The 24,157-nt window shown below is 29.4% G+C and overlaps 4 protein-coding genes and 1 long non-coding RNA gene across 10 annotated transcripts; 2 read left to right on the top strand and 3 right to left on the bottom strand.

Moving 5' to 3' along the window:
- Positions 1–37: 37 nt before the first annotated feature.
- On the bottom strand, positions 38–3,993 carry Sugb (Sugar baby transporter). The gene is given in 10 exon segments (XM_015329678.2): positions 38–599; positions 684–845; positions 933–1,108; positions 1,195–1,514; positions 1,620–1,813; positions 1,899–2,172; positions 2,268–2,411; positions 2,483–2,685; positions 2,688–2,840; positions 3,237–3,993. Coding segments are annotated over 10 exon segments (1,761 nt in total). The 5' UTR covers positions 3,301–3,993; the 3' UTR covers positions 38–528.
- Positions 3,994–4,732: 739 nt separating this feature from the next.
- Positions 4,733–7,709, bottom strand: msl-3 (male-specific lethal 3). The gene is made up of 11 exons (XM_015329665.2): positions 7,457–7,709; positions 7,242–7,360; positions 7,113–7,181; positions 6,926–7,035; positions 6,567–6,750; positions 6,289–6,474; positions 5,880–6,184; positions 5,593–5,805; positions 5,321–5,517; positions 5,149–5,233; positions 4,733–5,078 (listed from the first exon to the last, which is right to left on the bottom strand). The coding sequence occupies exons 2-11, from the start codon at positions 7,341–7,343 to the stop codon at positions 4,991–4,993; spliced, it is 1,539 nt and encodes a 512-aa protein (XP_015185151.1). The 5' UTR covers positions 7,344–7,360; positions 7,457–7,709; the 3' UTR covers positions 4,733–4,990.
- Positions 7,710–7,905: 196 nt separating this feature from the next.
- Positions 7,906–13,600, top strand: LOC107071016 (CKLF-like MARVEL transmembrane domain-containing protein 4). 6 transcript variants are annotated; one of them, XM_015329667.2, is made up of 6 exons: positions 7,912–8,302; positions 8,525–8,724; positions 10,483–10,637; positions 10,753–10,926; positions 11,784–11,882; positions 11,986–13,600. In XM_015329667.2, exons 3-6 carry the CDS (start codon positions 10,506–10,508, stop codon positions 12,118–12,120), a joined length of 540 nt encoding a protein of 179 aa, XP_015185153.1. In that variant the 5' UTR covers positions 7,912–8,302; positions 8,525–8,724; positions 10,483–10,505; the 3' UTR covers positions 12,121–13,600. The 6 variants fall into 6 exon arrangements, with proteins under 6 accessions (XP_015185154.1, XP_015185153.1, XP_089032731.1 ...); XM_089176605.1 differs by having other exon boundaries at positions 7,912–8,454; XM_015329668.2 differs by lacking the exon at positions 8,525–8,724 and having other exon boundaries at positions 7,906–8,302.
- LOC107071023 (uncharacterized) lies at positions 13,330–19,004 on the bottom strand. The gene is given in 5 exon segments (XM_089176604.1): positions 13,330–14,285; positions 14,353–14,929; positions 15,013–15,206; positions 18,593–18,748; positions 18,751–19,004. Coding segments are annotated over 5 exon segments (1,275 nt in total). The 5' UTR covers positions 18,772–19,004; the 3' UTR covers positions 13,330–13,958.
- LOC149031149 (uncharacterized) lies at positions 16,625–19,801 on the top strand. Its single transcript, XR_016177982.1, has 3 exons — positions 16,625–18,508; positions 18,585–18,774; positions 19,080–19,801. It is a non-coding gene; the product is annotated as an uncharacterized LOC149031149 (long non-coding RNA).
- Positions 19,802–24,157: the final 4,356 nt, after the last annotated feature.

Here is a 24,157-nt window from a genome sequence, read left to right as displayed (position 1 = left end):
TGAATTCCACCTAAAGTAAAAAAAAATTAGGTCTCAATTATTTATATGATCATAATAATATGATCTTTTTTTTATTATTATTATTATATTATAAACATTTACACTCATCTTAAAAAGCATATACTGTAATTGATTGTACTATAATGTTGATACTTATAGATTTCGTCAATAATATAAGTATATCTCATTGCAAAATTAAATAAGAACAGTGGGATTTGTATATTGATTAACATCACAGATGTCAATGCATATTTTAAATATTTTTAAGTACATAATTTAAAACCAATCAAGATCAACTTGAAATTAAATATTTTGTCGAATGTGAATTATCTCTTATGTTACCCTTCTACGCACACTACAATAGAAAAATAAGTATGATTAGATTAAATTTGTATTAATCGTTTAAGTCTCATTGTCAGTGATATTTAAAAAAAAAAAGAACATTGTGTCATCAAATGTCAATGAAATTTGAACAGTATGATTGAGCGAGCGACTTGGGGGACTCAAACGATTAATCTTGATTTTATTTTAATATGTTTGCAATTCCTGGCTAATAGTCATTAAAATCGCATCATCTGGATTAGCATAGCTAACTAGATCTGGAATAATGAAAAGTGACAAATGTTAAAAGTACCATATTTTGATATGACAATTAAGGGATAATATAAAATATCCTTACTCACGATTATGACATCGTTGTGAAGTATACAGTTTGCGTAATATTAATTGCATGAGCCAGAAAATACTTAGCCATACAAGAGCACCCACTGAAAATACTCTAAATGTTATAACACCTCCGTATACGTCCATTATCCATCCACACAATAAAGTACCACTTGATGCACCTAAAATAATAATTTACATACAACAACAACAACATTGTTAACATTACATTTGACTTTATATAATATACAAGGAAAATATGAACTAACCAATTCCTTCAAAAATAGCACCTATTAAGCCTTGTATAGTAGCTTGAGTACCAGGAGGAGTTACTTTGTCACCATAGGATACCATTGTTGGCCAACAGAGACCAAATGATGGACCATGAAATATTTCCAAAGGTAAGAATAACCATGGATTTGTTATTACGCTGTATGCCATAAACCTTCAAATAAAAAAAAAAAAATGTTCTATTATTTGAAAAGAATATTTATTTATAAATGAAGTTAATTATTTTGAGATTTTATATACCTTATAGAATAAATAAGTAATACAAGACTCATAACATTAATATGGCCAAGTTTTTTCAAAATAGTTCCAGACAAGAAATTAAATGGCAATTCTGCTAAGAAACATTGTATACCAGTCAATAGACCTTGCAAAGTTTTAAGCCATTTAGTTTGCGAGATTGTAGCTAAATTTTCAGTATGCCAAAATAGAAAGTTCCATACTACTCCTGTGCACATTCCAGCACCTATGCACCACCATGCAAATATCCACACGTTAGGCTCTTTAGCGACAGTTAACAGCTCCTTCAGCATCGATGGTTCATCAGAACATTCAGGATTTTTCTGTAATGATACTGCTTGCTCCCATTACCTGCCAATTTTGGATTCTTTTGATAAGTAAGCAGAGTTGTGCTTTTATAATGTCAACCCATATTACTTCGAACACACCTTTCGCAATGTAGATGATACCATAAGATCAAGAATCATAAAGATTAACATGATAAAAAATATACATGTATAATCCTTTTGAAATTGTCCTTCGCTAAAAACATCCACCAAGTATCCTGCTGCTATACCAAAAATTCCAAATCCAATGCTGCCCCACATCCTTTGTTTACCATAATCACTTCTTCTCTCATTTCCTAACAAATATAACATTAATGTATTATCACATGTGTTAACATTATAAATATTAATTTTGTAAATAGAAATATAAGTAATACAAACCAAGTAAATTGAAACAAATAGAATCAGCAATGCTAACAATAACTGCCATGCAAACCCAACTTGCTGTAGCAGCCCATAAAAATAAATGAAATTGATGAGAAGATGGTGTTGTATGTTCATTATAGTTGTCAGATTCACGTAACAATTCATTTAAAGCTGGATGATGACATGTAGCGAGACACGAAGTTTGTAATAATTTTTTACAAGCTGGTACATGGGTAATTCCATTGGAAAAAGTTAAGTTAGAAATTTTGAGAGTTGTAAAATGTTCATCCTAAAAAATAACAAAAAAAAAAGAAATATCATATCATTGTAATGTGAAATTTTGCTGAGGTTGCGTTAATATACGTAAGTAATTATTTAACTTACAACAGGTAAATCTTTGAACATGTTAATCGTTGCTTTCAAATCAAACGTTTCATTTGGTAAAATATTAGAAGCATTTGTAACGCAGTACTTTGAATTCCATGGGCACAATTCTTCATAAGCTCTTTTAGAAGCTTTACAAGATAACTACAATATAATAAAATATTATCTCAAGATTTGAATATAATATATATTTTAATATATATACAATAATATACCTGGCATGTTGGATTATTGATAGTTTCCTTGTTTGTTATTATAGAATTTAATACATCTGTAGAAAATCCTTCCTTAGAACGTACTTCTAAAAATAAATCTCCCTGACATGTAAAAGTAACATTTGTACTTGCATCTGGCTGAGGTATAAAATGAATAGAGAAAAGACTTATGATCAATAATACTTGAAATAGTAAAAAAAAGTTTTAGGAAGATTAAATTTATCAGCTAATCCTCCAAACAATGGTTTAGCGACCAAACCAGATATGGGTAATACTGTATAAATTGTGCCAACCAAGCTGCTTGAAAAACCTAATTGTTTTGCTATCGTTGGTAAAAATGGCACTATTGGACCGGTTGCTATAAATAAACAAGAAAATATTATTTAATTTTAATAAAATTATTTAAATTATGAATATTATTAAAATGATTCAAATTATAATTAACACTGGATATACCAGATCAGTCATTTTGACTGGTCAGGCCATTTTAATTTAAAATTTCTACTTCATGTAACATTTGACTTTTGTAAATAATGAAGCATTTTGTTAATTAAAAATGTCTACTAAAATTATTATTGTTAAACATTTTTTGTTACTTTTTTTTAAAGAATAAATAAAGACTGGAAGTAAAATTCAAAAAGCATTTTTTTTTTATATATACCAGTCATTTTGACTAGTGTGGTAGAAATAAGTATAATGAAAATGGTGGTATATCTAATGTTAACATTGTTATTAATTTAACGTTTATATTTACCGGCATTAAAAAAGAAATAATGTGCTTTAATAGGAAGAAGACTTTTGTCTACGTTGTCCAACATTGTGTTCAAATATTATAACTGATATTTTTTTTAATTTGAATGAAACTATCTAGTCAAATGAATAATTTTGAAAAATAAATAATCACGTCAAATGCACTGCATAATTGATTATAATGTAAATAAAAAAGATTATAATATGAATTAATTTTTGCAATGTTGATTTATCAAGATGTTACAAAAATTAAGTGTCAATAAGAAGATTATTAATTATCTTCTACTTAGATAAAATAGATGTTTAAGATTGTTTTATTAAAAATATATGAATCCTTCTTTTTTTTTTTACTAATTTTATATATATTTTTTATATATAAAAGTTATCTCATTGTAAGATAATATTAAGTATTTGTATTGACAAAATATCAATTCACTTTTGGATGATAATTTTTTTTTTTTTTAATTAATCATCACTTTTTCTACTTTAGATTAAATATACATTTAAATAAGAAAAAGAAAAAAAAACATGAAAGATAAATACAAGTATTTAATCTAAAAAAATATTTAAAAAAGAACAAAAATGAAAGATGGCAATTACACGAATGAAAAAAAGAAAAAAGAAATAACTTATCTGAAATATTAAGAGTTCAACTTTAGACTGTCCAAATGTTAAATGGTAAGATGATCTTGATTAAAATGCAAAAATGATGATACTACAATCCTTAGGGGAAACAATCTTATATAGAAAAGCAATCTCAACTAACAAACGAGTTATTCGTCATAGGTGCGCTAGTGTCGTTTCTATTCGTATTATATATATATATATATATATATATATATATATATATATATATATATATATATATATATACACGATCTGTTTTATATCATTTGATAATAACTTTATTAACACTTTTATTTAGCAAATCGACCAATTAAATGCAAGCTCATATGATAAACAATTTAACAAACTATGATTATAATTGTTATCTACATTTCAGTATGTTTCAAATATATAATCAATTCAAATACTTTTTTTTTTATTATGAAATTATCTTGATGCACTTCAATTGCATTTGTTAAGAAAAATTTAATAAAATACATGTGATGATTATTTTGATAAAATATCTTTTAAAAAAAAAAAATTATACAATTACAAATAATTCGCATATAAAATAAATATTGCGAAATATAAATTGAGATATAAATTATCCTATCTTTCAAGTTGAATGAAACTGCACACAGTGTGGAAAATTTGATTAAAATCGGTTTCAATAGTTTAGGAGTCCATTGTGGACAAACAACGTGACACGTAATTTATATATATATATATATTAAGATAAGATATTCCTGTATTCTTATTATATTCTGCTGTTATTATACAGCAAATATCTTTTATAATTCATTAATTTTTTTTTTCTTTTTTTTTTTATACATTTACTTAATTAAGATACAATTACACACGTTAATTAGAATAAAAATTTATTTACAATTTCATTAGATTCATTGATGATTACTTTTCTTATATTTCTATAATTTAATAATATTAATATATTTTTATTATAATTTAATACTATTAAAGAGAATGTATATATATATATATATGTTATAGTATTATATTATATCACAAAAATGATTTATTTAGAATTTGTAATCTTCGATATAACATATACAAACATATAAGTTGATGTTGGTATGTCTTATAGTTTTATATTAGATTAAATGGACAATATATTATACCGAATTTTTATCTATGTCACGAGCTGCTTGCTTGTATCATTGATTGGTTATCTACTTGCATATAAAATTGCTCTCCAAACCATTCTCTATGCATTTCCAAGTAACTGTAAATAAACTTATGTTATTTTCATCGTTTAATATTATTAATCATTCAAATAATGTTTTCTTCATTACCTGAGAAACATATCTAAATATTTCATTAGTAGTTTTAATTTTTTATTTGGAATATCAGCGGATTGCAACAAATCGGGTAATATCACTGAAATAAAAGAAAATTAACAAATAAATTAATTGTTTCTTATACAAGGATTTAACATTTTTTTATAGTAAATGAGTTGTATCGTACCAAATAGTCTTGTAAGATGAATAGCACCATAATATGTTGAAGGATTTGGTGTATTATTACTACACGTTGAAGAATCTGGTATCAATCTCCATTTATTGGATTGTTGTAGTAAAGCATTTATTTGGGCAGAAGGAATAACAGGCATTCTCAGTGTTACACCACGTGGACTAGAACATCTGGAGCTAGTACTTGCTATGCTATTGAATACAATTTGTCATTGATTCTTCATGTTTATATTCGCGTTTATAAATACACTAAGGAGAAAATAATACCTCGATAAATTTCCTGGATCAGTTTTAATATCGTCGAAAGAACGTAGTTGTCTATTTTCATCGACAGAACCAAATCTGTACGATCTTAATCTTCTTTTAGAATTAATAGTGTTTTTTGAAGTAGATTCCATGTCTTGTTCGTGTTCTTGAAATGGTGGTAAATGAGCATATTCTGTATCTTCGAATTCTTCTTTGATTGAAATATCTGTATGTCTTATCAAATATAAAAATCTATCAATTTTGACTATCATAAATGTGTTATAACAATTTTGTTTCATATTACTTACTCGATCGTTTCTTCTTTTATTATTTGTACTTGTTCCGAGTATAAAAATGAAGATTTCAAAGTACAGTATTGTTCTTTTTCTTGTCTGTATAATAAAAGTTCGTGTAATGTGAAATCAAAATATATACGCAATCCATCTGCTATTTCTCTGCATATGTTAACTTCATTTATTGTTTTTTCTATGGAATTATTAGTTTTATTTCGTTGTGGTTTGTCTGGAATGTTTGTTAATCGTGTTGTAGTAAAATGTTGCACCCATGATTCTAGAATGTTTGAAACTGTTGGTTGTGCAGGTAATACAGCCAACTGAAAAAAATGTTAAAAGATATTTTAAAAACAATCATTAAAAAATTGACACAATATTTACATATATAATACATGCGAGAGGATACATAATGCAAAAGTATCACCTTGTTTTTACTAGTAATTAAATCATGATCTAAATCCAAAATTCTTTTCAGGGTGGTACCTATATCAAGATCAACTCCTGGCTTAACACTTGCACCAGATTGACTTCCACCACCACTACCTTCATCATCGCTGCTTTCACCGACATAATCTGAACTACTTTCGCTATCTTCTTCTGTAATAACTTCCTACAAATGAAACACACATAAGATGTATTTTTTAAGTTGTAAATTCTTGCACTATAACAACGTATGGGATTTATAATAAGTTTGGATCATACTTCTGTGTCATAATCAGCTTGTTGTCCTGAACTACCATCTTCAGAAGATCCAGTAGTAGCAGAAGTAGCTCTACTGCCACCGCTTCTAGCTCTCCTCCGTGGTTCTTGACTTTCTGATTCGTTTAGTCGATCTGATAATTTGTGACTTCTTTTCTTACGTTCTCGGCGATATAAGTAGGCACCCCTTATTTAGATAGATGAATTTTTTTGAATAAATTTTGAAGAGTGTTACAGAGTTCTTGAAAAAGTTTACAATTACATTTCAGATCTACATAAATAATATTAATGATAAATATTAATGAATTAGAAAAAAAATATTCAATAGTTTGATTTAATAAGATATATATATGTATATATACAGTTGCAGTTGTGCTTTCTGTGCGAGGTCTCTCTGAAGTTGTCGATTCTCTTCGGTGTCTTTTAAAACATATTCCTCTGTTACACACCGGTCCCATGATGAGTTCCATCCCTAAATAAGAAACAGACATTTTAAGACATAGCAAAATAATACAAGGAGTGTTCAAATAAGCATTGTAAGATTCTCACTTGAAAGTGTATCAAATATTCTACTGCTTTTCTTCCACGTTGATCTTTATTTATAATAACATCTAAGACCTATAAATAATTATATAGGAATTATAAATATTGAATAGGTTAGAATACAAATTTTCTTACCTTAGAATCATACAGCACTTTAGCTTTCGTGGGATCTGGCTCGTAACAGAGCACTTTTTCACCATCACAGAATTTAAATTTAGGTCCACGTGTAGAAACCATTATTTTATATGTTCGGTCTGATTATAAAGATTACAATTAAACAAATCAATATCGCGTTAGTCAACACCTTTGAACATAACCTATTGATTTAATCGAAAAATAATTCAACGTACGTTTCGTTCCATTGTTACAAATTTTGACACTTCCTTAAAAATGAAATTAATCGCACCAATAAATAATAATAATAATAACTAACTTTTAGGTTAACGATTAAACGTGAATATTTTACCACTAGTATTTTTTTAATAATTGTTGACAGATAATAATTGTTATAAATGCACTATTATAACCTAACTTTGATTGCCACTTGAATAAAAATACACTACATATGCACCGCATGATACGCGCAGAGGTTAACTGCCATCTCGTGGTTAGAAATCGGAGCGCATGCATACCGGGCATGACATGCGCAGTAAGTCTAGTGCCATCTCGTGGTTACTGATCGGAGCACGTGCATGCAACGCATGCGCAGTAGTGAGCATATACATGCAGCGCATGCGCAGTAGTAATTACATACTTATATCGTAGATAGTAATAAAATTTAAAAAATACGCGTTAAAGAAATAAAATGAGGAATATAAAATAGATCGATAAGAAAATCGAGTGTTTTTTCGTGTCGTTGTGATTAAATTTTGACTTGATTAAATGTTAATGTAGATGCAGGAGAGTAAATAAGTGGGGGTAAAGGTAACCTGGCGCTATTCGGTGCGTTCGTGAACTCGTTAGTCGTGTCATCGCATAGTAGTGGTGCATATTTATACCAATAGGTAGGTTGCATTAGAAAGAAAGAAATAATAATAAAAAAGGAAAAAAATACGACGGGCTCGAAAATATAACGTGTCGCTACATAAGTTTACTATAGTATAATTGGGTGTGACGTGCGTGTTAGTGTATGTGTACGACGTATTTGTATACAGTATTTACGATCAAGTTAGCTACTGTCGAAATAGAAACAGAAGGTGAATATATATATATATATATACTGTGTTTAATTAAATCGCATAAAAAATAGTTTTCAAAAGTATTCGCTTATAAATTAATCGTTGGTGTGACAACGTGATTGTTTGAAATTAATTGATAGATCGTTGATAAATTTGCGCCGTACAAACAGGTAGTTGCTAAAGAAGTACGTCGTTCGTGAATATATTGGGTGGTATTATAAAGTAACTTTCATATCCTAGTTGAACAACGAAAGAAAAGAAAAAGGAAGAAAATATAAAAACGAATGGTGTCATCGTTATTATCATCATCAACATCATCACCATTCTCATTATTACCGACTTGGAATAAAAAAGAAAAAATAAATCGCGCGTGATCTTGAAATAGAAGAAAGAAGAAAGGAAGAAAATAAGAAAGGAGCGATTTTTGAATCGCATTGTAGGTAAGTTTATTCTATTCGAAAGCGTTGACCTATTTTAACGGACGTCGTCGTCGTTGTGATGGTATAGTTGCAATGGTGGTAGGGTTATAAATGTATTTTCGTCTGTTGATTCTTCTCTTTTGGTTTTAATAGTAGCTCACACGTGTTACGCATGATAACTTTTCGATATATTTCGTGAGAATCGATTATTATTTTTTAATTGTAGTAAAAAATATAAATAATACATTTATTGTTTTACGTAGTACAATGATGGCCACTCGCATTGAATTCTTTTTTTTTTTTATAAGTATACCCTATATGAAAAATAATAGACAGTGATTTGATTATTAAATGACTACCGACTGTCACTTTTTCGTCTGGTATAGTATTTTTTGTCATTATTAACATAATTATACTCGTCTTCTTAACGTCATCCTACAATATAGTGTTAAAAAAAAGTTGATTGCGTGACAATTCGCTGAGATAACGCGCTTGGTTTCATATTTAATTCTTTAAGGTGTGCGTGGGTATTATGCGTGCGAAAGTGTTACGATCTTTTACAATAGTATTACGAGACGACTTATTACAGTCAATTTATAGCCGACTAGTTTAACGATCATCGTAATACTTTACTTTCAATGCTTCTTTTTATTATTCCTGATATTACGATTACGTTAGAAAATGAATTTTTATGATTGTACGATGATCTATAGACAAGATTTCTAATTGTATTTTAAACGGCATATTTAGATACATTTTATTATTATCGTTTAATACGCATGCTCAAATCATTTATACATATATATATGTTACGTGCGTGCATACGTGCGTATGCATCTAAAGTGTGTTAAATTACGGTGATTTTTCAATAATATGAATCATAGATTATTATAGTTATGTCTATAATAATTTATTCTTTTGATTAATATCATTTGAAAAAAAGAAATAATAAAAAAAACAATCGATAAAAAAGTATTCATTTGATTCATAATAATGACAAATAAATATTAATCGAAAATCGTGATTGGTTGAAATTGGCGCGAAATTGATCTCCTTTACGATTGGATAATTAAAGTAAAAAAAAAAACATGGCTGACTTTTTGTGAATTTTATTTTTCGTTCTTATATTTGTGTTGACTTTTTTCTTTCTCTGTTATTTGATTTATGTATCTTTATTTAAAAAAAGAAGTATTTAATTACTTTTCGTAAGTATCATCAGATAAATTGTATCGTTGATCCTTTTTTTGACTTTATCTCAACAACGCAAACGCGTTAACGCCTTTTACGATAGCGGACGTAATCAATCGGGGCGGTGTTTTGTCATATTTTTTGAAAAATACATTTTATTTGAATGTAATTTTGTATAAATAGGATGACATATATATATATATATATAAAACGATGACGTGTTGCGAGGTGTAGATTAAAGGTGACTAGGTATTGGTGACCTTTTAAGTGAAGATATTTAAACAAAAAATTCAAAAGTATGCATAAATAAAAAAAAGGATTACTTGTGCCACTTCTTAGCATATCATGCAAACCTGTTGAATATTCTCATTTATAACATATATATATATATATCTATCTATCTTTTGTAACATATACATTTGTTACAGTCCATTTACCACTTACGACTTATTAGTGATGTAACACGTTAATTCATACTACAGTAAATGTTTTGTTAACATTAGTGTTAGAATTTAATTAGAAGAATTCATACAATTTTTGTTTAAACGTAAAATGAATTTGTAATTTCTTTTTTTCTTTTTTTGTAATTAGATATTAAAACAAAATAAAGAAAAATGGATCAAGGATTTCCTGGGCAACATACTACAACAACCGTCACCACTACGACGACCACCATTCAACCAAATGTACGATTTGATCCATCTTATATGAGAACATTACCTGGTATTCTCAAAATTTTACAAGTGGTAAGTATGAAAACGTACGCCTACGTATTAAAAAAAAAAAAAAAAAAAAAAACCAGTTCAAATGAAATCATTCCATTCGCCCATTTCTAACACCCCCCTGTTTCCTCTTTTACAGATATTAAATTTCTTGGGATTCATATGCATCACCGTGTCGATTTACAGTAGCCATAGTCGAGGAGGATGGTTTAATACAGTTGCTATGGGTGGTTTTTGGTTCACCGGTGTATTACTTGTACTTTATTTATTTCACATCGTTGAAAAATTCTCCAAAATTCCATGGTTGAAAATCGTAAGATAATATTATTTTTCAATACAAATTTCGTTTAATATTATTGCTCGTAAAAAGTAAAAATATCTTTTTGTTATCATTGTCTCATTAAAATGACTCCTATCTATATATGATGTTATCATATCGTATGTTTATGATGTTACCAAAATAATATTTCATTTAAAACGTTGAATCACATTTGTATGCATCTTAAATATCACACAAAGATATTAAATTTTGTTCAAATGAAACTTTCTCAAGGTTATTGTAATGATAAGATCTTATGATGAAATGAAAAGAGAGAGAGAGAGAGATAGAATTAATTAATTAATTAATCCATGTAAAGAATAAATTTTTCTTTTTCTCAAATTACATATCTATATGTTTCATCTAATCAAATATTTCATTGAAAATTATTGAATAAATTTAATATTAACTTTATTAAATTAAAATTAATTGTATAATGATCAAATTAATTCATTATTTTCTAAATAATAATAATAATAATAATAATAATAGTTTCACTTCTATCATTTCTCGTGTAAACCCACGCACATTTACTTTTTTTTTTATATTATATTATGTTTTTCTTACCTTCTTCTTCTATCTTACTTTTTCTTTACAGTGATCTCTCAAGTGAAAGCTCGTTTGGAAAGTTTAGTGTATTTATAGAAGTATATATAATTATAAGAAATTAAATGAAAGAATAACTGTAGTTTTTTTTTTTTTTAATTTTTTTGTTGTTGTTTTGTATTTAACCGTTATGCTATTTGATTTCTAATTGCTCGTTAAGAAAAGATCAACGATCTTATTTTCTTTTTACTGATAAAACTTGTCAAATAATAGTAAATGTAAATGTAAATGTATTGTTTTTACAGGAACTCATATTCTGTTCAATTTGGACGATATTTTATCTTCTGGCTGCTTCCTTGGCAGCCGATTATGGCCGAATTGCTGAATCATTTGCCGTTGCAGCGGTAAGAATATTAAATCAAAATGATTTCAAATAAACAAAATTCTATTTCTATAAATTTCTATTTGTTGTTCTTCTTCTTTTTTGTTTTTGTTTTTGTTTTACAGTTCTTCGGTTTTTGTGCTATGGTAGCTTATGGTTACGACGCATGGTTAAAGTTTATTGCAGTTAGAAGTGGAGCATTGGCTCAGGGTCAACATATGCCAAAACAAGTGACAACTGTTACCAGTCCTGCGTATTAAATTTGTCTAGGTATTTGTTTGAAAATATACGACACACGTCTATAAAAGTTGATGATGATGGAATTGAGAGAGAGCGAGAGAGAGAGAGAGGAATATAAAAAAAAACCCGAATGATTATTAAATCTCATAGAAAGATCTTTTGATATGAGATCATATATGAGTATATGAGATCATTCAACGTGTGATCATCATTTTATGTATTTATATCGTACAAACTAATACATATCCATTATACTCATTTAAAGACTTTTTAAAAATATATATATATATAAAGAGTAAGATAAAAGTTAATTTACTAAGAAATTTATTTATATTTTTTATACTTGTACAAAAAACAATAGATTTTCATGAGAACTGTATTCTGAATAATTTCAACGAACCAATACAAATATAACGTTAGATGGGAGGATAATATTAGAAGGGACCTGAAAGAAATAGGATACGAAGACCGCGAATGGAAGTATCGTTGTCAGGGACGAGAACAATGGCGGCGGGGGATTTGATATTTGCGGCAATGAACTTTTCAGTTCTTAATGCCAATTAATAATAACAATACAAATATAATAATTATTTATAACAAAAGTAAAGAGTTCATAGTTTTGTTTCAAGTTATTTAAAAAGGAACACAAACTTTTATCTCACTCTGTATATTGCACATTAGTTTTGCGTATCGTTAAAATGTTCAACTTATGGAGGTCAATCATTAATTAATTGAATGTTGTTTTACGATGCATCATATCGGAATGGAATCTCGATGAGTCATCGTTTAGATTTGTCAAGAACATATGCATTATTATAAATAACATTTCTTGTTTCTTATTTTTTTTTTTTCTTTTTTTTCTTTTTGTTAATAGAAAAGAGACACCAACGCTTTGTAATAAGTATTTACTTATTAAGAAATATATATATATATATTACGCGAATCGTATTAAAATAATATTTAATAATAACACGTTGACCAAATAATCCCAATAATAATAATAATAATAATATAATAATAATATATATTATATAAACTATCCTATCTTTCAAGTTGAATGAAACTGCACACATTGTGCAAAATTTTATTCAAATCAGTTCAGTAGTTTAGGTGTCCATTGCGGACAAAAACAACGTGACACGTAATTTATATACATATATATATTATATATATAATCGTTATGAAAGTAAATTATTAAAACGTTTGAAAATAGTGTCGAATATACAATGTTTACGTTGTAAATGATATTTTTATTATTTTTTATTCGATCGACTCGATTATACAGGTACATCAATATGTATAAATATACACGTCGTAGATATATCAAACTAAATAACTAATTTATTATATCATTAGTCGACGTGAATGTGTGCATGGCAGAGTTTAAGGGGTGGTATGGGATTGATAAAAAATAAAAATTCAAAGCAGATGATTATTAACTAACTTTCTCGAATCTAAACAAAACAAAACAAAAAAATATGATGATAAATACAACCCTAACGCGTATTTCACGTTTCTTTTTCCTACCGTAATATTCCATTTTCTTTCTTTTTCTCTCCTTTACTTTCCTTATTACAAATTTATTCAATATTCTTCGATCGTGAAAGAAGTTACACACACATATATCTCTGTCTGTCTCTATGTATGTGTGTGTGTGTGTGTGTGTAAAAATATACAGAACAAAATTATTTCTAGAATCAGAACTGTCGATACTAGGAATTTTCTTGATAAATTCATGAAATATTTCAAAGTATTTCTATTTCTAGAAATATTCGATTGAACTATTCAAATTTGTATGTTAGCTTTTTTTTTTTTTTTACTATGACCTAAATAAATGTAAACTTGATAATCTGGATCATCAGTGTCCATACGTAGGTCGTGGACGACGTGATTGTTTCTTACCCATACTCGAAAGATCAATCGTTTTACCATCGGGTAAGACTAATTTGTTTTCTTGATAATCAACGAATCCATTTTCTTCTTCCTCTTCTTTTTGTTCCTCATCACATTTAATTCCAGTCTCGTAAGTGTATTCACGTCTAAGACCATCCGGATCAACGTAACCATATTTGCCACGAGTTATGCAATCAGTACCAATGATTTCTTCCTTGTACGAACCGTCATCGTTCTCAAAACCCCAGGTGATCGAACCATCAGCATTATCGTTACGATATCTTCTTATTATCTAATTTGAAAAGAAATAAATATATACAACGATTCAATGTATCCTATTGAATCATTAAAAAACCTACCTGTGCTACCGGTTTCTTGCCACGACTATCATAAATCTGTGTTGGTTTAGAAGGTTTAGGTGGGGATCCTCTAATTTGATCTTTAAACGGTGATTCTTCAACTATCGGTTGTTTCCTTGGTTTCGTAGGTTTTGGTGTTGTTCGATATTGAACAGGTGGTGCTTGTTGAGCTAATGAACCTCCTCTACCAGTTGGTGGTGATGCCGGAGCAGATGCCGCTTGATAAGAAGGACGATATTGTCCTGGACCAGATGATTGTTGCTGTTGTGTTGCTGATGGACCACTGGATTGTCTTTGAGAATCACTCGAACCTGTATTACCGATCGGTCTGGAAACATTTTCATCGCTAATTTCTTCCTCATCCTCGTCCGGTTCAAAACTACGATCTTCCTCACGTTCATGTTGATCACGGAATCCTTCACGCGAACGTTCATCTTCCTCGCTATCCTCTTTCACTGGTTTTACCTGCTGAGGATAATTCGGTGATGATGGAATTGCTGCTGGGAGTACACCTGGTCTACTGAGTCTCACTGTTGGAAATGATGCTGTTGTTTGACCATCTTCACCTCCTCTTGATCTGATAATAGAATTTAATTATGTATTATATAAGTTTATAAATGTATTTATATAATAACAGTTAAGAGATTAAGAAGTGTATACCTGAACGTAATTGGACGACGTAATCGTTGATTAACTAATACCGATTGTGAAGGTGCACTTGGTCGTGCTACAGGTAACCTCTGATATCGAGCAGATCGAATAGCTGCAGGTGGAAATTGGCCTCTTTGTGGGTTACCACCAACTCCTCCATCCGTAAACTGTGTCGTAGCGAGTCCTACGACGCACGCCAATAACTAAATCACAATTATTATTAATTATATTATTATTTATTTATTCTTATTCTTATTCTTTTTCTATTAGATCGTCCCATAAATTTCTTCTTTTTTCAATAATTTATTTTATATAATATATATTAAATTTATAATTAAATAATATATAGTAAAATACAAGGGTAATATAGAATAAAATCGATATTATTTAATAAAATAATATAAAAAATATTACGCATAAAATATTGTGCAACTTATTACCAAAAAAAAAAAAGAAAAAAAAAGGAAGACATTTGTTGGGACTATCTAATATTTATTTCTTCTTTATTTTTTTGTCAATAAATAATATAATTATTAATCAAAAAATAATTGCTTAACACTTCTTTAAAAGGATTTCAATTCAATTACGAATTAATTTAGTTTGCTTATATGCAACAAATTAGGTTTGCACGTAATACTAATTGAATATAAAAACAAAACAAAAAACAACAAAAATAATATTATCTATCAGTACTTTCGAAGAAACATTTTTTTTTTTATTATTACTTGACTAAACTTTTCCTGGTTCGATTCTCTCGAATCTCTCAACGAGTTTTCTACCAAATGTTGTTTAATACGGGAAGTTCAAAAGTATTTTCAACATGTACAAGTACGATCGACTTAAATGTCAGTAGAATTAAAATGGTAATGCCTATAAACGTGTATATATATATATATAAAAGAGAATGCATGCGACACACGCATATATGTGTGTGCGTATATATGTTACATGACAGCATTAATGTCTCTCTGAGGCCCACCACCAATATCGAAATCACTTTCTCTTTTTCTTTCGTGATACTCTCTGTTTATTTATCAATGTATTTGTTAGTTACATTACACTTTCTCATATAACTTCTTTATAATCAATCTTACTTTTAAACTTACTCTTATCTCATCGATTATGCACATTCCAAGGTTATTTTTTTCTCTTTTTTTTTTTTTTTTGAGATAATTAAATAATAATTAAAATAATTGTGTTACATAATTATTAATACTTTAGATGAATAAAAATATGTAGATTAATTTTGAAAATATAATTTATTATATATTTTTGTATTTAAATATTATTATTAAAACGTAATTGATACGTTTGAAATTAAATGAGACATTTTTTTTAATTTTTTATTAAATTAACTTATTAATTTTTATTTTATTATATATATATTATATAATACATATATAAATTATATATATTAATAATATATAATATATTATATTAATTTATATTATTATATTAATATAATATTAATTACTATTAATTAATATATTATATTTTTTATTATATATATTTTTATATACTATATTACTTTAATTATAATATTATATATTATATACTATATATTATACTATTATATTATATATTATATATTTTTTTGTATACACCAGTCATTTTGATTAGTGTGGTAGAAATAGGTATGCTGAAAATGGCGGCATTATCTAGTGTTAAATTAATATATTATATATATTATAATAATATATTAATTGAATTGATATTATATATAATTAAATTGACTATATACTTTTGACTTAAAATCAATATAAATTTTGGGTTTTTTATTTGTTTCTCGAGTGATTGACTTTCAACAAATATTAAATACACTCACTCAAACACATAGTTTCGTTTATCTTTAGAAAAGATAAATTCACGTTTTGAATGTTAAATGATGATGAAAATGAAGAAAGTAACTACGCACATTCTGATTTATGCTAATAGAACTTTGATAAATAGAGCTCGACACGAAGGAAGCATGGCAAATTAAGTAGAGAAAGGTTTTATTTCAATTTCGTGAAAAGAGTTAATCGATTCTTTGAATTTAAGTCACGTACTATTACATCAAAATGTTGAACACAAAGTTTGCTAAATTTCTCTTGATAATAATAATGATAATAATAATAATGATAATAAGAATCACGAAAGGAAGGAATTTTGTTGTTGCAATCAATTTCCGGATTTTCCATAACGTTCCAATTATCTTTGTTATGGTATTAATAATAAAAAATATATATATATATATATATTAACTTAACAACTTTCTTAAACGAAAACGCTTTCACTTCGGCATTCATATAAATTTTCGTTCACTGCGATTGGCCGAATGTATTCGACCAATCGACCAATTACATTTCTTATTGGTCAATTTTCCTTTTTTTAATTTTTTTTTTACTTTTTTTATTTATGTCCATTTACTTTTTTGTTCCTCCCTCCTTTTCATTACTCACGTAATTTGTTAAATGTTAATATAAAATGATATTTACGATTAAATATCATTTTTGTTTTGTTTTTCAATTTAATTCTTGTAACAAAAATTTTCCATCATCGAATAACGTATGTAACAAGTAATTTGATCTACCGTTATGTAACGTGATCATATTCAAAATGGCGGCGGAATTATCAGAAGTCATATATTAATATTTTAAATATGTTCAACTGTAATATTTGAAATTATATTATTTATTTTTTTTTTATCAACGTTTATTGTAAAATAAATATTTTTCTTTCTTTTTTTTTATTATTTATGTTCCAATTAATTCGTTAGGGGTTTGTTTTTTTCTTTTTATATATTTAGAAAAACCATAAACACAAATTTGACTCAAAGCTATAGAAATTTAAAAAGGAAGAATTGATATATACAGGGTGAACATGTTAGAATAAAAATATGACATATTGAGGTAATTAAAAATTGTACAAATATTTGAATTAATTAAGTAGGGTTATGATAGGACGAAAGGGTCGAAGAAGAGGGCTCCACTTGTTCATTAAGTGAGTCAAGTCAAAGTTTGAAATATGAAAAAGGTAACAAAATGGTAACAACCACAACATATTGTTGTTAAACATTTGTTAATATTAACAAATATATATATATTAGAAAAGAAATATGACAATTTTACACTAATCAATCAAATACACAATGTACACCATACAATTAACAAATACCATAGAAATGTTCACATAATTTTGGATCAAATAATTGGTAACATATTGTACACGTGATTATGAAAAATGATATTAACTTCAAAGGGTTGGAAGGGGAAGAAAAGTCACCCCAAAAGATAAAAAAAAAATAGCAAAAAATCCAAGATGGCGTGAAAAAGGGGGACACCAATAGATAATCAGAACAGCCAATTTTTTGGTATTATTATTGTTGTTTCTTTTAAATATATAAACAAAAATGTGACAATTATGAAGTCACCCCAAAAAAAAGAATAACAAAAAATCCAAGATGGCGAGAATCAACGTGAAAAAAGGGGGACACCAATAGACAATCAGGAGAGCCAATTTTTTGGTATTATTATTGTTGTTTCTTTTATATATATAAACAAAAATGATGACAATTATGAATTAATAGAAGGATATTACAGGTACTCACGATCACCGGGACGCTGCGCATGGTCGTGTCTTGTTTCGCAATGGTGGGTACTACACTGGGTGTGGTGCCGGTGCGTTTATGCTTGACACTACCGCGAACGACTCCCCGTCTCCGCGTTCTTATACTTATATCCCCCTTTAAATTCCTACGGTACGGTTTAACGTAGGCCAACTTTCCATCAGGTAACAGAAATTGTTGCTATCGTTCTTACTTGTGACAACATGTGTAGAGTTGTAGTAGTAGTAGTAGTAGTAATGTACAGTACGTTTAGAATCATTATAATATTCTATAGTATATTTACTACTTTCCTATTGGTAACATCCTTTCCTCTCATCTTCATTTTTTTATAATAATCAATCAAATAAATCATCAGATTATTATTATTATTATTATTAATATTAATATTTCATTGTATTAAATTCAAAAATATGAAAATGAATATATTTGTCCTCATTTTGAAGTTGTTTTGTTGATGAATTTTCTTCAGTGCAGTCTTCAAGTGCAGCATCCTTTGGTTGATTATTATAAAAATAAGAATAAAGATGGAAGAATGAGAGAAGAAGAAGAAGAAGAAGAAGAAGAAGAAGAAGAAGAAGAAGAAGAAGAAGAAGCAACGATCCGATCCAATCCGGCTGACTTCGATTCCTGTCTAAGACGAGTAGGGAGACCATTCGAGTCTCGCGTTCAAGGTCAGTGCCGGGGTCGAAGAAGGCTGTTCCGCCGATCCTCTTGCAACGTTAAAGTCTAGCAAGCTAGCAACTTATGCTAGTCTTTATATATATGTATATGTATATATGTATTAACGCGACCTTAATGCAGAACGCACCACCGAGAGGAGATGCATTTCAGTCAATAATTTGTACTTTCACAATTCGCGTTATAATGCGTATATATGCACTTTTATGAAAGTGTTGTGCGTTTGGGTTGGTTGTATCTAAGGAAAAACTATGAATATTATTTACAGAACTAGAATTATTTATCTCACTCTTTCTAAAGAAGTTGTTCTCTAATCGAAAGGGAAAGTCAAATTGCTGATACTTTGCTGATTTATTTCAACCATTTTATTTTTTCTATGTATGTATGTATGATGAAAGCTTGGTTAATTACTTTCTGTATTAAGTATGCGAAGTTATACAGTAAATGATTTTGAAAATGTTTTATCTGTTTTTTTTTTCAAATATTTTAACAGATTATAATTAAATTCTATGTTGTCTTGTTGCACTGATTTATATGGAGGATTATTTTTAATAGTATTTTGACAAATTTAAAGCTTTATTACAAAGGTTTGCTAAATTTTGGATTTCTGTATAAAGTCTATACTATATATAATAATATTAATTATAATAATTAATCCTTTTATATTAGAAATGTTTACTAAATTTAGGACTTCAATATATATTCCATAATATATAATAATATTAATAATAGTAATTAATACTTTAATATTGCAAGTGTTTGCCAAATTTAGTTGAATTCAATTCAACTAATTCCATAAAAATTCCATATTGCATATAATAATTTTATTAATAATATAATAAACCAATAAGAAATGATTTAAATCAAAACCAAAACATTACAATACCAATAACATTCTTAATAAAATTAATCAATTTAAAAAAAAAATTAAAGTTCAATTCTATAATACAATTTGAAGCTGGCTGTTGTTAAAATATTCGAAATGGTTTTTACGCGATATGCAAGAAACGCGGAGGATGCAGAAAGATGTGCGACTTGAGGAATTCCGCGAGTTGGAATCCTCTCACAGGGCAATCGACCGCGAAGGTAGGCAAGCAAGTAAGCAAGCAAGCAAGCAAGCAAGCTAGTTGATAGGTGGGTACAAACGGGTGAGAGCGGGTAAAACTTAACCAGGTAGGCAAGCAAGCAAGCAAGCAAGCAAGCAAGCGAGCAGACAGGCAAGTAAGCAAGCAACCAAGAAGTATAAGTAAGAGGAGGAGTAAGGGAGAAGGCAAATGGGCAAGCAGGTAGGTTGGAAGGTAGGTTGGTAGGTAGGTGGGTTGGTAGGTAGGTAGGTAAGTAAGTAGATGGTGCATCCAACCAAGACACCTCTCTTAAGAAAAACCATTGGACCAATTGGACCTTCTACTGCTAACAAACTTTCTCTAACCAAAATATTACTATTAATTCAATCATTATTATTATTAATTATTCTCATTTGTCTTATTATATTAGATCTTAATTAATTCATTAGAATCTAAATGGTACCAACAAAATTATTTAATAAATTTCTATCTCTGATCCGTGGTTTTTTTTTTTTTTTTTTTATTTACAAACAAATGTTCAATTTTCATCAAACTTTGAATCTTCAGTTGAGTTGTTTTTTTGGGTCTATCAAATAATGATTCGATTTTTAGAATTGTTGTTTATTAGATTATTTATATTATTTATATTATTGTTTATTATAATTAAAATCGTTGTGTTGTTAATGAAATTATATTGAAAGATGGATGAAAGAATTTTCCAAGAGTCGAAGACTTGATTGAAAACTCGCAATGAACCGAATCGAAATCCCGTCACTACGCGAAACCCCCTATGGAACCGGTTCTGCGGTGTGTCGTGTGGTCGTCTCTCTTACTATCAAACTCCTTTCCCTTCTCTCTCTTTCTCTCGTACGTGTCGCAGTCCCCCTGCTGTCCAACTGCATCGGTTGGTGCATTTGCACCACCCCATATACATTTTTCTTTTACCAAAGAATATTGCATCCATTTTTTCTTGTTTTTTTTTTTTTTTACAGTTCTCTCTCTCTTTCTGAGAATAAAATTTTCATTTGTTAATGCATTCCTCTATTGTTATTATTTTTTTTGTTATTTAAACAAAATCATTTCTGACACGTTTAACAAAAAGAGAAAAAGAAATGTTTGAATAGATTGCAGGTCTGTTGGGTGTTTCTAGACGCCACCTGCCACAACGAATAACTCGGACTCTTAAGTTTCTTCTTCTTCTTCTTCTTCTTCTTATGGGGTGGGGGAAAAAGGGGCCTCATGGGCCTCAGTAATGAGTACGAATGTCTATCGGAGCGAATCGCACGTTTCGAGTCTATCTTTGAATCTCTTCAGCTTTTACCTTCCAGCCAAAGCTGTGTTATTCTCTCTCCCTGCATACCATCGACTGGTTTTCTCGTGATCCATGATTTTCATGTCTGACTAACGTAGTAGTAGATCTGTTCTAACCGTAACAAGGAATTTCTAAATGTAATTCTTTACGTTACGTTATGTTACGTTATTATAAGGTCACTTGTTCTTTTCTTTTTTTTCTTTTTTTTTAAATAATAGAAAACTGGATAATTATTATTCATCAATCAGGATTTGACGTCAGGATTTTATAACAGAAACTTTCCAAATTCATTTCAATGTTTATATAATTTTATCTTGAATTGTTTTGTAGAGTCTTGTTTTAAGTTATGAATTTTGAATTTGATTAAATTGATTTCAATTAATTCGAATGTTTTTTTAATTGTATCTTGAATTATTTTGTAGAGTTTTGTTTTAGGTTAAGATTTTTGGATTTAATTAAATTGACAATATTTTATAATTTTCTTTTTTTTTTTTTTTGTAATAAAAGTAGGATTACAAGACAATAGATAATATCAGTAGAATAAATATTTATTTAAGTGGTACCACTAAATTATATATAATACTAGTGTACCAATCTTAAGGACAAAAGAATTCCAATAATGTTGTAAGATAGAAAATACTAGAAGACAAGTTTCTGCGATAAGAATGAACGAAATTTTTGGAATCTTGGTTACACAAGTGACTGTATCCAAAAAGAATAATAGGAAAGTGAACATTGTAATTGCATTTTCAATGATCCATCCCCCCCCCTAATAATTATTTCTAAGAGTATAAAAATGTTAAATTTGGGAAGACAATAGGTGATGTATCGATTGAGCAAGTGTATCAGCAAGAAGATTGCTTGACGACGAGTTGGCAGGCAACCTGGCAAGCAGACAGGCAGGCAAGCAGCCGGCCGGCCGGCTTTAGCAGCAGCACCAGCATCATCAACAACGATAGCAAAAGCAAAAGCAAAAGCAAAAGTAACAACAGTAACAATATCAAAAGCTAAAGCTAAAAGCCAGTCAGCCAGGCCTGCAGGCCGGCAGGCAGCCGGTTGCTCGAAGAACGGCGTTCGTTCGAGAACGGTTGAGGGTCCGTGGTGATCGTGGCGATTCGTCCTCCCATTGGTTGAGCGAGTATACGGCTACGAGAAGAGACGACTCTCTTTGTCCGTTTTTCGTCCGTTCGGTGGCTGCTCAGAGTTACGGTGGTGGCGGGCGGGTGGGTTTCGTAGGAGAAACGACTTACGTTGCAGTCGGGGATCCCACAGTCCTCCAGAACCGGCAGACAGGCGGTGATAATCGTGCTCGTCCTCGCAAACCTAACGACGATCACGACTACGACAAACCTTCAACTCTAACAATTCAATTTAACGTGTTATTTTCAATGAAGAAAAATTCAAAAGAGATTATTCAAGAGAATAGTATTATCCTTGAGTTAGAGCTTTTTATACAACTGTGTAAGAAAGGGAGAGGTAGAGAGAGAGAGAGACAACCGAGTGTCTTCTTAGACCCCCACGTGGATGATGATGATGATGATGTCGATCGAGAAAAGAGAAAACGATAAGGTGTTCGATACCATCATCCCACCCCACCATTTTCGGAAGCTCTTCTCATTCGGTACGTACCTTGGGGGCTCATCCGTCTGACGGATTGAGTAGACAATCCCCCTCCCACACCCGTTTTATCTCTCACCAACTTCACTGATCGACTTTCTAATTCAACAAACGTGTGATAACTGTTTAATTATTTAACTTCATCAAGTATTCATTGTCTTACACCTAGCTCACGTATTTTACAATATTCCATCTGTGTTCCATTTTTTTTTTCTTCCTATCAATATTTAACAAAAGTAATTTTTGTCGAAAGGAATTAGGAAAAAGAAAGCAAAAAAAAAAGGACAAGTGGCGGTAAAAAAAAAAAAGAAAAAAGAAAAAACCAAAAAAAATTGGGATTTTATGTTTGATCTGGTATTAAAGTCGAAGGTTGTGTGATTCGATCGTCTGGAAGGAGAAAGGCCATTGTTAGATCAAAGATAAAGAAGAAAAGGAAAGCGATTGCCCTTCGTGGTATCGTCGGGAGTGCTCACCTTGAGAGCCTTGATCGTACAGACTCAAGAAAAAGAACAAGAAAAAAAGACAGAGAGAGAGAGTGAGAGTGAGAGAGAAATTATTGCTCGCATATGAATACAATGAGAAGGTAAGGCCGGTCTCCTTCTTCTTCTTCTTCTTCTACTTCTTTTTCTTCTTCTACTTCTTCTTCTTTTTATAAAACAATTCGCCACCCGTTACATAGCCGACGTTCTCCCGCGGATCTCGACTTCCTGCGACGACCTTCGGCATTGACTCGTATCATTCGAACGTCGTCGCGAAAAATTTGCTGTCTGTTCTTGTCCCATGACTTTCTCTCTCTCTCTCTCTCTCTCTCTCTCACTCTCTCTTTCGTGTTTCCAATTTTTTTTTTTTTTGGTTTTTCTTTTGACTTTGAAAATC

Source organism: Polistes dominula, unplaced genomic scaffold (assembly GCF_049000335.1).
Source record: "Polistes dominula isolate Pdom_NZ unplaced genomic scaffold, Pdom_raw_medaka contig_80, whole genome shotgun sequence".
In the NCBI taxonomy this organism is placed as follows: domain Eukaryota; kingdom Metazoa; phylum Arthropoda; class Insecta; order Hymenoptera; family Vespidae; genus Polistes; species Polistes dominula.
This window is presented reverse-complemented; position numbering and strand designations above follow the sequence as displayed.